Source organism: Cantharellus anzutake (assembly GCF_015039405.1).
Source record: "Cantharellus anzutake strain C23 chromosome Unknown EI90scaffold_322, whole genome shotgun sequence".
In the NCBI taxonomy this organism is placed as follows: domain Eukaryota; kingdom Fungi; phylum Basidiomycota; class Agaricomycetes; order Cantharellales; family Hydnaceae; genus Cantharellus; species Cantharellus anzutake.
The window spans coordinates 1-12737 of record NW_024067272.1 but is presented as its reverse complement, the minus strand read 5'-3'; the positions used below and the strand labels follow the sequence as shown (position 1 = coordinate 12737).

At 50.8% G+C, this 12737-nt stretch overlaps 1 protein-coding gene across 1 annotated transcript; it reads left to right on the top strand.

The window, feature by feature from the left end:
- Positions 1 to 739: 739 nt before the first annotated feature.
- Positions 740 to 3010, top strand: EI90DRAFT_3104421 (uncharacterized protein). The gene is made up of 3 exons (XM_039062604.1): positions 740 to 2390; positions 2445 to 2475; positions 2610 to 3010. The coding sequence occupies exons 1-3, from the start codon at positions 780 to 782 to the stop codon at positions 2648 to 2650; spliced, it is 1683 nt and encodes a 560-aa protein (XP_038907494.1). The 5' UTR covers positions 740 to 779; the 3' UTR covers positions 2651 to 3010.
- The last annotated feature ends 9727 nt before the right edge of the window (positions 3011 to 12737 follow it).

The window sequence follows — 12737 nt, the reverse complement described above, 5'->3', positions numbered from 1 at the left end:
CGACTTCTACAATACGACCCATTTATGACCCCCGTGCAATCCTCAGCACACAGGAAAAATACATGGGTATGGATATGGACACCGGTGCGCTACCTCCTCCCTCGGGGGGAACATCATCGTCGTCCGCCATCTCAGCTGGTGGTAGAAAGGAAACGGCTATCGGCGCCACCACATTCATGCTTCAATCCGCATCCTCTGCTTTCAAATTCTCGCCTGTCCCATATGCCAGCCAAATTCTGGATTTCCTTGTGACGTTGCTCCAAGGTTATGAGGTCTGTGTGACATTTTGGTCTGGTGGTTAGTGACTGGAGTTGCTCATGTTTCTTCCACCCGACTCGCAGACCATTGACAGCAATCATAAAAATCTCGAGGGCCTTAATGATGAGGTCCGGAAAGCTTACACCACCATCTTGCGCCCACTTCAGCTCTGTACAAGCCCAATCCCGCCCGAAGTGATTTTCCTATTCAAAGAATTCCACTCGTACGTTGCATTCCCTTCCCTTGGCCGCTCATCTGACCTCGAAGCCGTTAATAGCACTCTGGAAGGCCACGTCGAGCGTATCGAGTCCCTAAAAATTCAGAGGCGTATCATGAAATTCATGTCGGCCACAAAGATAGCTCGGGACATAAGCGATGTGAAGGCGTGTATCGATACCGCAATTATTTCGTTCTCGGTTTGTAAAAATTTCTCTCAAGCGTTGAATGTTAGCCAACCAAATAACTTAACAGACGGAGGCAACGACGTTGAACCTCCTTCAGACGATTCAATTATCGGTGCAATGTACGTCTCTCAGGCTATGCATACCTTAGACCTCCCCCCTGCTAACACACTTTCAGCGGAGTTGTCGAGACTGAAGCCCGCCCCTTCTGAGCACATTCATGTGAAGAGCAAGTCAGAGTGCCTCCAAACTACTCAGGACAAGATACGGGAATCCATACTCAATCATTTGAAGGACACGAAGAACCGATTTGTCTGGTTACGGGGATCCCCTGGGTCGGGGAAGACTGCTATAGCTATGAGCGTTGCATCCACTCTCGAAGCGCAAGGCACTCTGGCAGCGTCCTTTTTTTGGGATAAAAACCAGACTGGATCGGGCCTTGATTCTACCAAACAATTCCCTTCCACGCTCGCACATCAACTTGCATGCTTCAATGAGGACTTCAAGATGTCACTTGTCAGGCGCCTTCGGCAGCGAGATCTGCAATTGGTCCAGGATCTGCCGCTGGACAAGCAAATGAAGGCTCTTGTTATCGAGCCGATGTGTAATCTGATGGAGATACTACCTTCCGGAAAAGATCGCCTTGTCATCATCTTGGATGGCTTGGACGAGTGTGGAGATCTAGAAGCACTCGAATGTCTGATGGGGCTTGTCCTTATCCTTGAAGAGCTGCCAGCTACATTTGCGGTATTCGTCAGCTGTCGCCCCGAGTCACCGGTTGTATCGGCTTGGGATGAAGCTCGGGATCAGGGTCTTGTCGTACCATGCGAAGATGTGGATATAATTATGAAGGAGGAGAAGTACCACACAATCCGTTGCATGGTGGAACATGGCCTTCGAGATCGCATCAAGAAGTCTCAGTGGAAACCTTCGGAGGAAGATCTCCATGTTTTTACTTTGGCTTGTCGTGGATTGCCTGTTATAGCCTCAATTCGGATTCGTGAAGTCATCTTGCGAACACGGCATGGTCGCACACTGCAGACAGAGTTCCAGTACTTGCTCAATCTCTCCGATGCACCCACCGATCTCAACTGGGAGTACCTGCGAATGCTTCGAAGAGCCTATATGCCCGATTCATCTGCAATGCCTGCCGATGTAGCCAAGATGTATTGCCTATTGGTTGGCACGATTATTGCAGTGCATAGATCACTGAGTGTGTATTCTATGTCACAGCTTTTAGGAATTGCCAAGGATGAGGCCCGAGCCACATTAGAACCAATCAGCTCAATCATTGAACTCCCCTCAGATGACATGGCAGGTGTTAAATTCTATCATGCCACGGCGAAAGAATTCATAACAGGGGATCCAATTGGTAATGAAAATGACAAAATTTTTTTTATCAATGACAAGGAAGGGTATTTTCTGGGACCGCTACTCCTTCAGATTTTCAATAATTGTTGCAAGCGGAATGAATTTAGGATACCCACTAATCCCCCTCTTGGTGACAGAGAAAAATGGGCAGATTTTAAACCCTTCAGAGATCAACCCGATCACATCCAATATGTCATTGAAAACGTACTCTACCACCTGGACCCGGCAAAACTCTTTTCACAAGAGTCCAATGACAATGAATTCCAGAACGAGTTCAATTCCTTCCTTCTGCAAAACTTCCTTACATTCTGGCACATGCGAGGGGTCTCTTTCGTGCCAGCACGATTCCATGGATTCAATGTAAGTCTGAGCCAGTTCATATTACGTTTATTTGATATGGCATTGCTTTGATAGAATCATGATGTAATTGAAATCCTCCGAGAAGGTATGGTGATATATGGGATTGATCCATGGTTGCTTCACCGATCTATGTCTCTTTTCTGCCCACCCAAATCATCTCTTTATAAACTATATGGCCACCTCGCTGAACCTATTCGGATCTTTGGTATTTCTGGCAAGATTTTGAACCACTTGATTCCATTGAGCGAGGCTTCGCTTAATGCCCAAATCCTTATGGAGGCAAAATTAGATGGATTGCCAAAGAAGGTTGATGAATGGGGTGGTGAAGAGATCAATTACGAAGCTGAATTCCACGAACCTGATGTCTGTAATGGCATTGTGACATGTGCAGCACTCTCCAGAGATGGTCGATATGTTGCACTTGGGTTTGGTAGTGGTGTTATTGAGATTGCTGACATAGATGATCAGCATACAATCTTTCAGTTTCAGAATCATCCACCCAATCCACCAGCATGGATTGAGTTTATCCATGGTGATCATTGTGTTGCTACCGAGGATGTCAATGGGAACATTGCTATCTATGGCCATGGTGTGCTCCCTGTGAACCTTGGCACTCTCCCTGTGGGCACCTATCCTTCTGTAACTGCAGTCTCAGATAGTGGATTCTTCATCGTACGAGTCCTACGGGATCCAGGAAAGCCATGGTACAACAATGTGGCACATATATGCATTCTAAGTGACCCACACATTCAGCTGCTTGCCCCTCCTTCTGACTGTTCCATTCCATCCTCCCAATCCAATTCTGAGCCAGCCTTTCCTGAGCGTCACACAATTGCATTTTCTCCAGGGGCACAATACATTGCTGCATTTGATGGGCACAGTGCATTCACCTGGTCGATGGAATCAGGTGATTTGATTGCATGTTATGATGTATGGAGAGATAGATCTTGCATCATCAATCCTGGCATGGCCCCTACTTGCCCATATCACACCCCTCATCCAGTATCTACTCAACCTACTCTTCCATTGGCAGGGGACTCAGTCTATGTGCATCATTCCTGGGTGGATGTGGGGCCTGACCTGGACAAGTCTTGGATCAAGTGTCCATTTTTCCATCACTTGCCAAACCATGCAATGGGCTGTTCATTTGCTGCAGGAAGGACCCTGCTAGTCAGTACTTCCTTTTCAGCAGTATGGTTCAATGGAAGCTCCCAACTTGCTGTCCCAAGAGAGTATCGCCCAGTTCCTCTTGAGGTAAACAGCACCAATGACATAGAACCCTGGTATGGTGATCGAGTGATCAATTCTATCAATGGTTTCTACTGTCCTCAGTCCAGCAAGGATGGTACTCGATTTCTGCTCCAGGGAAAGATGAAAGCTCCCATTGTCATTGATATTGACCAAGCTGCTTGGTATCCAAGTGTTATGGTTGATTATGACTTCCCAGTGCCTAGTGATTATTCTCCTTGTAGAACATCATCTGACATTTCTTCTCTTTGAGACAAATCATCTGACAATGACAATTCTTCTTCCTAACCATCTGATAATCCCAAAGATACCTGCTTTAGCATTTTGACATATGGGATCTCACATTGTCTGTTTATTTTATGTGCATCTTTACATTTGTAACTTGAAAATTGTTCAAGTATGATATCAACAACAATATTCTTGTGCCTCATGCATGGTAAGCTGGCAGATTGAAACACCAAGAGCTATTGTCATATCCGTACAATCCCAACTCCTGCTCCAGGCTCCTGGAACTCTGAAACTGACTCCAGAGCCCACTTCCCTTTTGTCACCCTCTCCCTTGCCAACTCCCAAGAGGTTATCCCACCTCCAGCTCCAACATGTCAGGGTCATGTGTGCTCACAATGAAGGGTGCCCCAGAAACCTAATTGATATTAAAGCTGGGGGAGATGCCCACACCAGCACACAGTCATATATACACGGTAGAGGTGGTAACTAGTCAACTAGCTAGTAACCAGTAGTATTGGATCAAGAAAGATAGAAGATCATGCAGCATCATAACTGACAGCCACAGATCAAATCAGATTGGAGATGAAGAAGAAGAAAAGAAGTAGAAGCTGATGGAGATACATATGGGTCATGTGGCAATGCGCTACTTATGTGTCAGGGATGCGTCCGGGGTCGAGAGGGCCCGGGGGCAACATCCGGCACTGAGGCCGTTGCAGGGTGTGGAGCGGGTGTGCGTACTGGCAGGCCCGATCCGGGACAGTGGTCCCTGGCCACTCAGACTGAAGTGGAGAATGTGTTATTATTATTAAAGGGGAAAACTATACTACTTACCTGAAGTGGAGAATGTGAGAAGAAGGTTACTTCTTTGGTTCCCACTTCAGGTACATTTATGTACATGCAGCTTGAGTCACATGATGGGTGCCACGTCATCCTCGGAGGCAGCCGCAGGCATCCAGGTGTCCCCGTGGGGGATCCTGAGAGTGTCCGCTGCATGCGCGCATGCTGGGCACAGCGGGAAGCCGTCCAGGGTGTGTGGGCCGGACAGGTCAATAGTACATCGATACAAAGGAAGGTGGTCCGTGTAGATAGAAAGAAATAAACAGGAAGGGGAAGATGAGAAGAATGAAATAAAGAAAGGGGGAAGAAGAGGGAAAAGAAAGGGGAGGAGAGGGAGGAAGGAGGGGGGAGGGGGATAGACAATGGGGAGCGGGTGTGGTGTGGCCGGGTGGGTCCGGGTGGACCCGGGTCAGGCGGGTGTGCCCTGACATTATGCTAGTGACCCAAAGGTGTGCCCTGACACAACATCACCTTTGGTTTGACTCCAGACCATTCCGGGTCCAACCTCAACCACAACACCTTCCAGATGAGTATGCAACATCTATGCTCCTGACTCTGGACCTCCACTCCAGGATCCTGTTTGCATCTCCATCTTGGAATTCCGGTCTTAGCTCCAACCTCGGACTTTGACCCTACCTCTGCTTATGTTCATTGTATTGGTTAGCTGATTCCATTCATTTACCTTTGCCAATATTCTGGAGTTTGACTTGCAAGTCTGGACTTTCCAGACTTATTTTGGACCTTGCAGTTCTTACTGTATTGTCCCATTCAATTCTGCTATTCTCCCTCATTCCTATTTGGGCTGCTGCTTCTTTCTATTCAGTCAGCTAGCCATTCCTGACTCCCATCCTCCTTCCTCCTTGGGCCTTGGGCCTTCATACCTCTTTTGTGTCAGGGCACACACCCTGACTAGCCTGGACCCAGACCCGCATGTGCACTTGTCAGGGCACACCTGCCTGACCTGGGTCCACCTGGGTCCACCTGGCCCCACCTCACCTGCTGGCCTGCTACCCATCCCTCTCCCTCTTTCCTCCCTCTTCTCCCCTCTCCCCTTTCTCTCTCCTCCCTTTTCTTTATTTCATTCTTCCCATCACTCTCTTTCTGTTTATTCCTTCTATTTACATGGACCACTTTCCCTTGTATTGATGTACTGTTGACCTGTCCGGCCCAGGCACCTTGGATGGCCTCCTGCTGTGCCCAGCATGCATGCCTGCAGCGGATGCTCTTGGGATCCCCCACAGGGACACCCAGATGGCTGCAGCTGTGTCTGAGGATGATGTGGCACCCATCATGTGACCCAAGCTGCATGTACATAAATGTACCTGAAGTGGGAACTGAAGAAGTAACCTTCTTCTCACCTTTTCCACTTCAGGTAAGTAGTATAGTTTTCCCCTTTAATAATAATTCACCTTTTCCACTTCAGTCTAAGTGGCCAGGGACTGCTGTCTCACTTTGGGCCTGCCAGTACGCACACCCGCTTCGCACCCCAGGAGGGTCCCTCTGCCGGGTGCTACACCTGGACCCCCTCTACCCTGGACATGTCTGTCATATCCATGCATACCCGATCCCGACCCAACTCCTGGACCTCCTTCTTCACCACCTCCAGAGTCCTACCCTACCACTGTCCATTCCGATATTCATCTTCAGTCCTGACACCACACCTCCTCTCACCCCTCTTGCCACCACCACTCCTCCATCCTTCTCCTGTCCTATCTCTGTCTGCTCTGATACTCACCTCGGACCAAACACCACTCCTCTCGCCACCCTCCACCTACTCCTCCTCCCACTCCTCTGCTTCCTCCTCACAACACCTCCACCCTTCCTGTCATATCCGTGCATACCCGACCCCGACCCAACTTCCAGACCTCCACCCTCTTCACCTCCGGAGTCATACCCTACCGCTGCCCATTCCGATACTCACCCTCGGTCCTGGCAACACACCACCTTCTACCCCCCACACCACCTCTGCACCTCCTTCCCTCTCCTCCCCTATCTCCTTCTGCTCCGATACTCACCTCGGACCGAACACCGCCCCTCTCGCCACCCTCCTACTACTTCTCTTCCTCCTACTCCGCTCCTCCTTCACAACACCTCCACCCTCCCATCACCCTCCTACACTTCCCCCATCCGCTCCGATACTCACCTTCGGACCTGACAACTCTCCTTTCCACCACTCCTTCTCCCTTACCTTTCTCCTCTCTCCTCCCTCTGGTACTCTTCCGCCGGCCTCCTGCCAAGTTACAACCTTCCACCACTGTCCCGTACTTCGTACTCGGACACTGCTCGTACCTTTGCTCCGAGCCTCCGTCACAGTCCCTACCTCGGACTTTGGCTCCACCTCGGTCTTAGTCCATTGCATTGGTGACCTCATACTACGTAAACACCATTGCCAATATTCCTCGGACTTTCAACCCCGCCTCTGTAACCTCCATAAGCTCTGCAACCTCCGAGCTTCGCGGATCGCCTTTGGCACTTTCGCCGCTTGTAATGTATCTCTCGCATTTTCCCCTCATCCCTATTTGGACTACTGCTTCTTCCCATTCTAGCCAGTTAGTCATCATCCCCACTTCTCCTCATCCTCCTGCCCCTCTGGGCCTCGCCCTCCCTACCTCCTTTCGGATGTATCACAGGTCCTGCCTTATGACCTTCAGTACCGCTCTGCTTCTTCTGCCCTTTGTTCCCGTTCGGATGTCTTCGTTCCGATTTGGTTCCCCTTTGTTCCCTTGTGCTTTTGCCCCCTCCATTATATATATCGGCGCTTGTACATACTCGTTTTGGCTCAGTCCGAAATCAACCTGAAATGCCCCCTAGAGACTTCCTGCTCGCCTACTGTGAAATTAAGGACCAAATGGACAAACAGCAATGGCACAGCACTCCGCTTGAGTCGCTGAGGCCAAGGTCCCTCCACGCTAAGTCTCCGATTCCACTCCGGAGTTGTCTGTATCCACCCGTTTCTAACACTTCTGTCATTCTCCTACCCTTCGCCTGTCCACTCTGATACTCACCTTCGGACCTGACACCTTTCCTCCTGTTACAGGAATGGGTTCCGGGGAACCCAACCTGAGCCGTTCCGCTCATGGACGGAGGTGGCTGCGTAGCCATTGAGGGGAGAGCAGGAGGAGATCCGAGGCCAGGTGGGCTAATGGTAACTTGGCACTCCGAGGAGTGCAACAGCAGCAGATGTGGTGGTCTGCTAACGGTGACTTGGCACTCCGAGGAGTGTACCGGCAGCGGGTATAGTGGGGGCTCCTTGAGGGAGCCACCTAACAGTCGACTAGCGGTGACTTGGTGCTCATGTGAGCGTACCGGTAGCATGGGTAGTTGGCACTCCTTGAGGGAGTAGCCCAGTGGTTGACTATCGGTTACTTGGTACTCAAGGGAGCGTACCGGTAGCGGGATTTGTTGGGACAGGCCGGTTGGTTGACCAGTGCACGGTAGTGAGTGACCGTGGGAATTTGGGCCCATGGGTACGTGGCCAGGCATCCTGGGGCTGCCTGAGTCACCTCTCCCTCCCAAGAAGGGAGGAAGGATTGTAGGACCCAGTAGGGTACTACAGGAAGGGTAGGAATGGGAGCTCAACCACCCAGTGGGGGGGTAGGAGCAGGAAGGATGAGGTCCGGTGTCTGAGCACTCACCGGGCCATTGAGGTTTTCTCACAGATTGTAAGAATATCGATGTAGACATCAATATGGACCAAGTCAGATGTTACAGAGAAAGCTTACAGTGGTGGCACAATGGTGTGGCAGTTACAATCGTGGTACAAGGTTTTGTGGGTTATGTATTAGATAAGGAAAGACATTTTTCAGCATCTGCCTTACACATCATATGACTTCTAACTATCTAATATAAAAGTCACAATGGTCAAGGGAAGTCCCTTGAAACTCAACAAATTCCCCAGCCAGCACCAAAACCCAGTGGGAAAGCTTGGCATGGGGTTTGACAATGAAATAAAGGTGCAGGGACCAAAGGTTTGATTGTTCATAGTCATGGACCATAAGATTCTAGGTCCATTCCTATAACACCTCCCCTCCACACCTTTCCTCTTTCCTCTTTCCCCTCTCTTCCCTCTGGCCCTCTTCTGCCAACCTTCTGCCAAGTTACGACCTTCTGCTGCTGTCCCATACCTTGTACTTGGACACCACTCATACCTTCGCTCCGAGTCTCCATCATAGTTCCTACCTTGGACTTTGACTCCACCTCGGCTTTAGTCCATTGCATTGGTGACCTCATACTACATAAACACCATTGCCAATATTCCTTGGACTTTCAACCCCACCTCCATAACCTCCATAAGCTCTGCAACCTCCGAGCTCCATGGATCATCTTCGGCACTTTCACCACTTGTAATGTATCTTTCACGTTTTCCCCTCATCCCTATTTGGACTGCTGCTTCTTCCCATTCTAGCCAGTTGGTCATCATCCCCACTTCCCCTCTGGGCTTCGCTGTTAGACACTGGTCCGGGGTCGGCACTGAGGGTCACCGTTGCAGGCCGCTATAGGCCGTGATGGCCGTGATGCTGTGAACAAGGCCCGAGGGTAGGGCATTCAGCCTCAGCAACTCTAAAGGGAGTGCTGTGCCCGGTAGCTGTCTCTTGGCCCTCATTTCAGACTCACTGGGGTTGCCTTGTTGGGGTCAGGACTTAGGGGTCGTGGTCACATCGATATTAGAGCTAAAGTACTATAATGCAGTATACAGGATATATATAGGTGTTAGAATCGGGCGGATTCGGACGACTCCGGAGTGGAATCGGAGACTTAGCATGGAGGGACCTTGGCCTCAGCGACTCAAGCGGAGCGCTGTGCCATTGCTGTTTGTCCATTTGGTCCTTAATTTCACAGTAGGTGAGCAGGAAGTCTCTAGGGGGCATTTCAGGTCGATTTCGGACTGAGGTTACAAGTTACTATGTACATTGTATATAAGGAGGGGTCCGGAATCAAAAGGAGTGAGGGTAGGACGAAAGGAGACAAAGGGAGATGGAAAGAGGAACAACACCGAGGGTCAAGGGTTTGACTCAATGGTGTTTCTTAAAGGAGGAATGAAGGGCCAAGGCCCAAGGAGGAAGGAAGGAGGTTGGGAGTGGGGAATGGCTAGCTGACTGAATAGGAAGGAAGCAGCAGCCCAAATAGGAATGAGGGAGAATAGCGGAATTGAATAGGACAATGCAATAGTTGCAAGGTCCGAGGTAAGTCCGGAAAGTCCGAACTTGGAAGTTAAACTCCGGAATATTGGCAAAGGCAATTAAATGGAATGAGCTAACCAATACAATGGGTATAAGTGGAGGTGGGGTCAAAGTCCGAGGTCGGAGCTAAGACCGGAGGTTCTGGAGACAGAGACACGAACGGGATTCCGGAGCGGAGGTCCGGAGTCGGGAGCATAGGTTTTGCGTACTCGTCTGGAAGGTGTCGAGGTTGGGGTCGGACCCGGAATGTTCCAGAGTCGGACCAAAGGTGGTGTCCGAGCCAGAGGTGGGATAACCTCTTGGGAGTCGGCAAGGAGAAAGTGATGGAAGGGAAGTAGGGCTCCAGAAGTCGGAGTTCGGAGTTCCAGGAGCCCGGAGCGGAGGTCGGGATTGTATGGATATGACAATAGGAGGAAGAAATGAATAGAAGCGGACCCGGGCCGAAGGCCGAAGGGTCCGGAAGCAAACAAGGGTAAGGAGTGGGGTTGGCTGCATAGCAGCTGGCAATGACCGAGGGTCAAAACAAACAATAACAGATAAACAAAGGAAAGAGCGTAGGGCCATGATAGCGGTGATGGTATCGTAGCGGCGCTGGACTCGGAGTTGGGCCGGAGTCGGGCGTGGGGATGATAGCGGCCCTGTAGGGGCCAAGTGGGCGGGGTAGGGGAGTCGTGCTGGGCGCGGTGCCGGAGGTGGACTCAGGGTGGGGAGGTTGGTGCAGCAGCGGGGGAGTCGGCAAGCAGGGAAGTGAGCAGGGAGTCCTCAGGGAGGATAGGGATGAGGTTGGGGCTCGCGCTCATGCTCGCATAGCGGTAATGGGCTCAGGCGGCATTGGGACAGGTGGCTAATGGGCTGGAATGCACGGCCATGACATTCGCCCTCCTTACCTCCTTTCGGACATACCACAGGTTCTGCCCTATGACCTTCGGTACCGCTCCACTTCTGTCATCCCATTGTTCCTGTTCGGACACCTTTGTTCTGATTTGGACCCCCTTTGTTTCCCAGTGCTTTTGCCCTCTCCATTATATATATCGGCACTTGTACATACTTGTTTTAGGCCTTAGTCTAAAATCGACCTGAAATGCCCCCTAGAGACTTCCTGCTTGCCTCCTATGAAATTAAGGACCAAATGGACAAACAAAAATGGCACAGCGCTCCGCTTGAGTCACTGAGGCCAAGGTCCCTCCTTGCTAAGTCTCCGGTTCCCCTCTGGAATCGTCTGCCCTCGCCCAGTTCTAACAGCATCCCTGACAGCAGAAGAAGGTTTCAACCTTGTCTCCCCCACCTCCCCCACCTCCCCTGCCGTGGTTATGGAAGAACAGTATGATGATGTAATGGGTCTATCAATCTGGACTCACGACTCAGGTCTAGGGGGGGGGTAGGTCTCTCTCTATCTCTCAGGTAGATGTGGGTCCTGCGAGTACAGTGCTGATACTCTCTCTGTAACTCTAACTACATAACTGTCTGTACAGTTGTCATGGAAGAGTCCGATACAAATATAAAAGGAAAGTCACATGTGTGAATGAATGAAAATAGTAAGGAAAATAAAGAACAAGTCATATCTCCTCAACCACTCCACCAAATCCGACGATCTTGGACTCGTCAGAACCACCTTTACAACCTCTACAACTCCTACTATTACCCCGACTCACCAATCCTAATCCCTGATTCAGTAAAGGGTGAAGTGTGCAATGAGGCTTGTTTTAGCCTGCACAGACTTGTCCTGTCAGAGACCAGATTCGAGACGAAGGAATGTCTCCGTAACGGAGGGCTTCAGCCTCAGCGACTTCTGCCAAGAGCGCTGTGCCTAGTGACACGTCCGTGCCCTAACTTACTGACTGGCAATTAGAACCTAGGGGGGGTAACTCTAGTTGATTTTTCTACTGGGGCGTAACCTATGTACAAGTGGGATATATATATGGTTACAGCGGAGACGGTTCCGCAATTGGCGGAGCCGACGGAGTGGAGCTAATGGGGTTTAAACATTAGCCGACTGAATATTACCGACGAGTCAGTTCATGGGGTTAGTGGAAAGGCAGGCGATAACCCAGAAACGGAAAGGAGGGATAGGCCCGAAGGTGGGCTCTGCAGGGCAGGCGAGTGTATTGCCCAGTGGAGGCGGGGGTGCGCTAGCGGATGTCGGAGCTGTCCGGAAGTCTTCGGGGCTCCGTACTTAGGGAGGCGTAGGTAATAAATTGAAATGAGGGGGTGGTGACCATCGAGGGGCGCCGAGAGGATTGCAGAATACGGGGGCTCCGAGGTTAGTGAGGGAGGAGCGGAGTTGGAACAGAGGGATCGGAGGGACCGGAAGTCGATGGCCGGGGATGGATATGACATGTCCCCACAACAACAACTTACTGGCCTGGTTCCAGGAGCTACAGGCCATCATGGAGAGCCAGACCAGCAAACACCCCCCACCCACACCTGCACCTGTGCCCATGCCCAGACCTAAACCACCCAAGGTCACCCCACCCACTCCCTTTTCAGGAGCCAGCAAAGACCTGGATCGCTTTAAGACCAAGTGTGGGATTTATTTCCATGTTTGCATGGTTGAGTTCCCCACCGCCCTCTCCCAGATCCTTTTTGTGTTGTCTTACATGAAAGGAGGACCCGCAGGGGCATGAGCAACCCAACACACATTACATTGCTGATGGCTGGTTCCCCCACCCTCACCATGGACAAGTTCATATGGAACTTGATGCCATGTTCCAAGACCTGAACTGGGAAGCCACAGCCAGGCAGAAGCTGGCAGCCATCTGCCAGGGGAGCGACTCTGTGGACAAGGTTATCCAAGAGTTTGAGATACTGGGACCCACCTTGAGGCTGGGCGACATAGGACTGGTCAACCATTTTG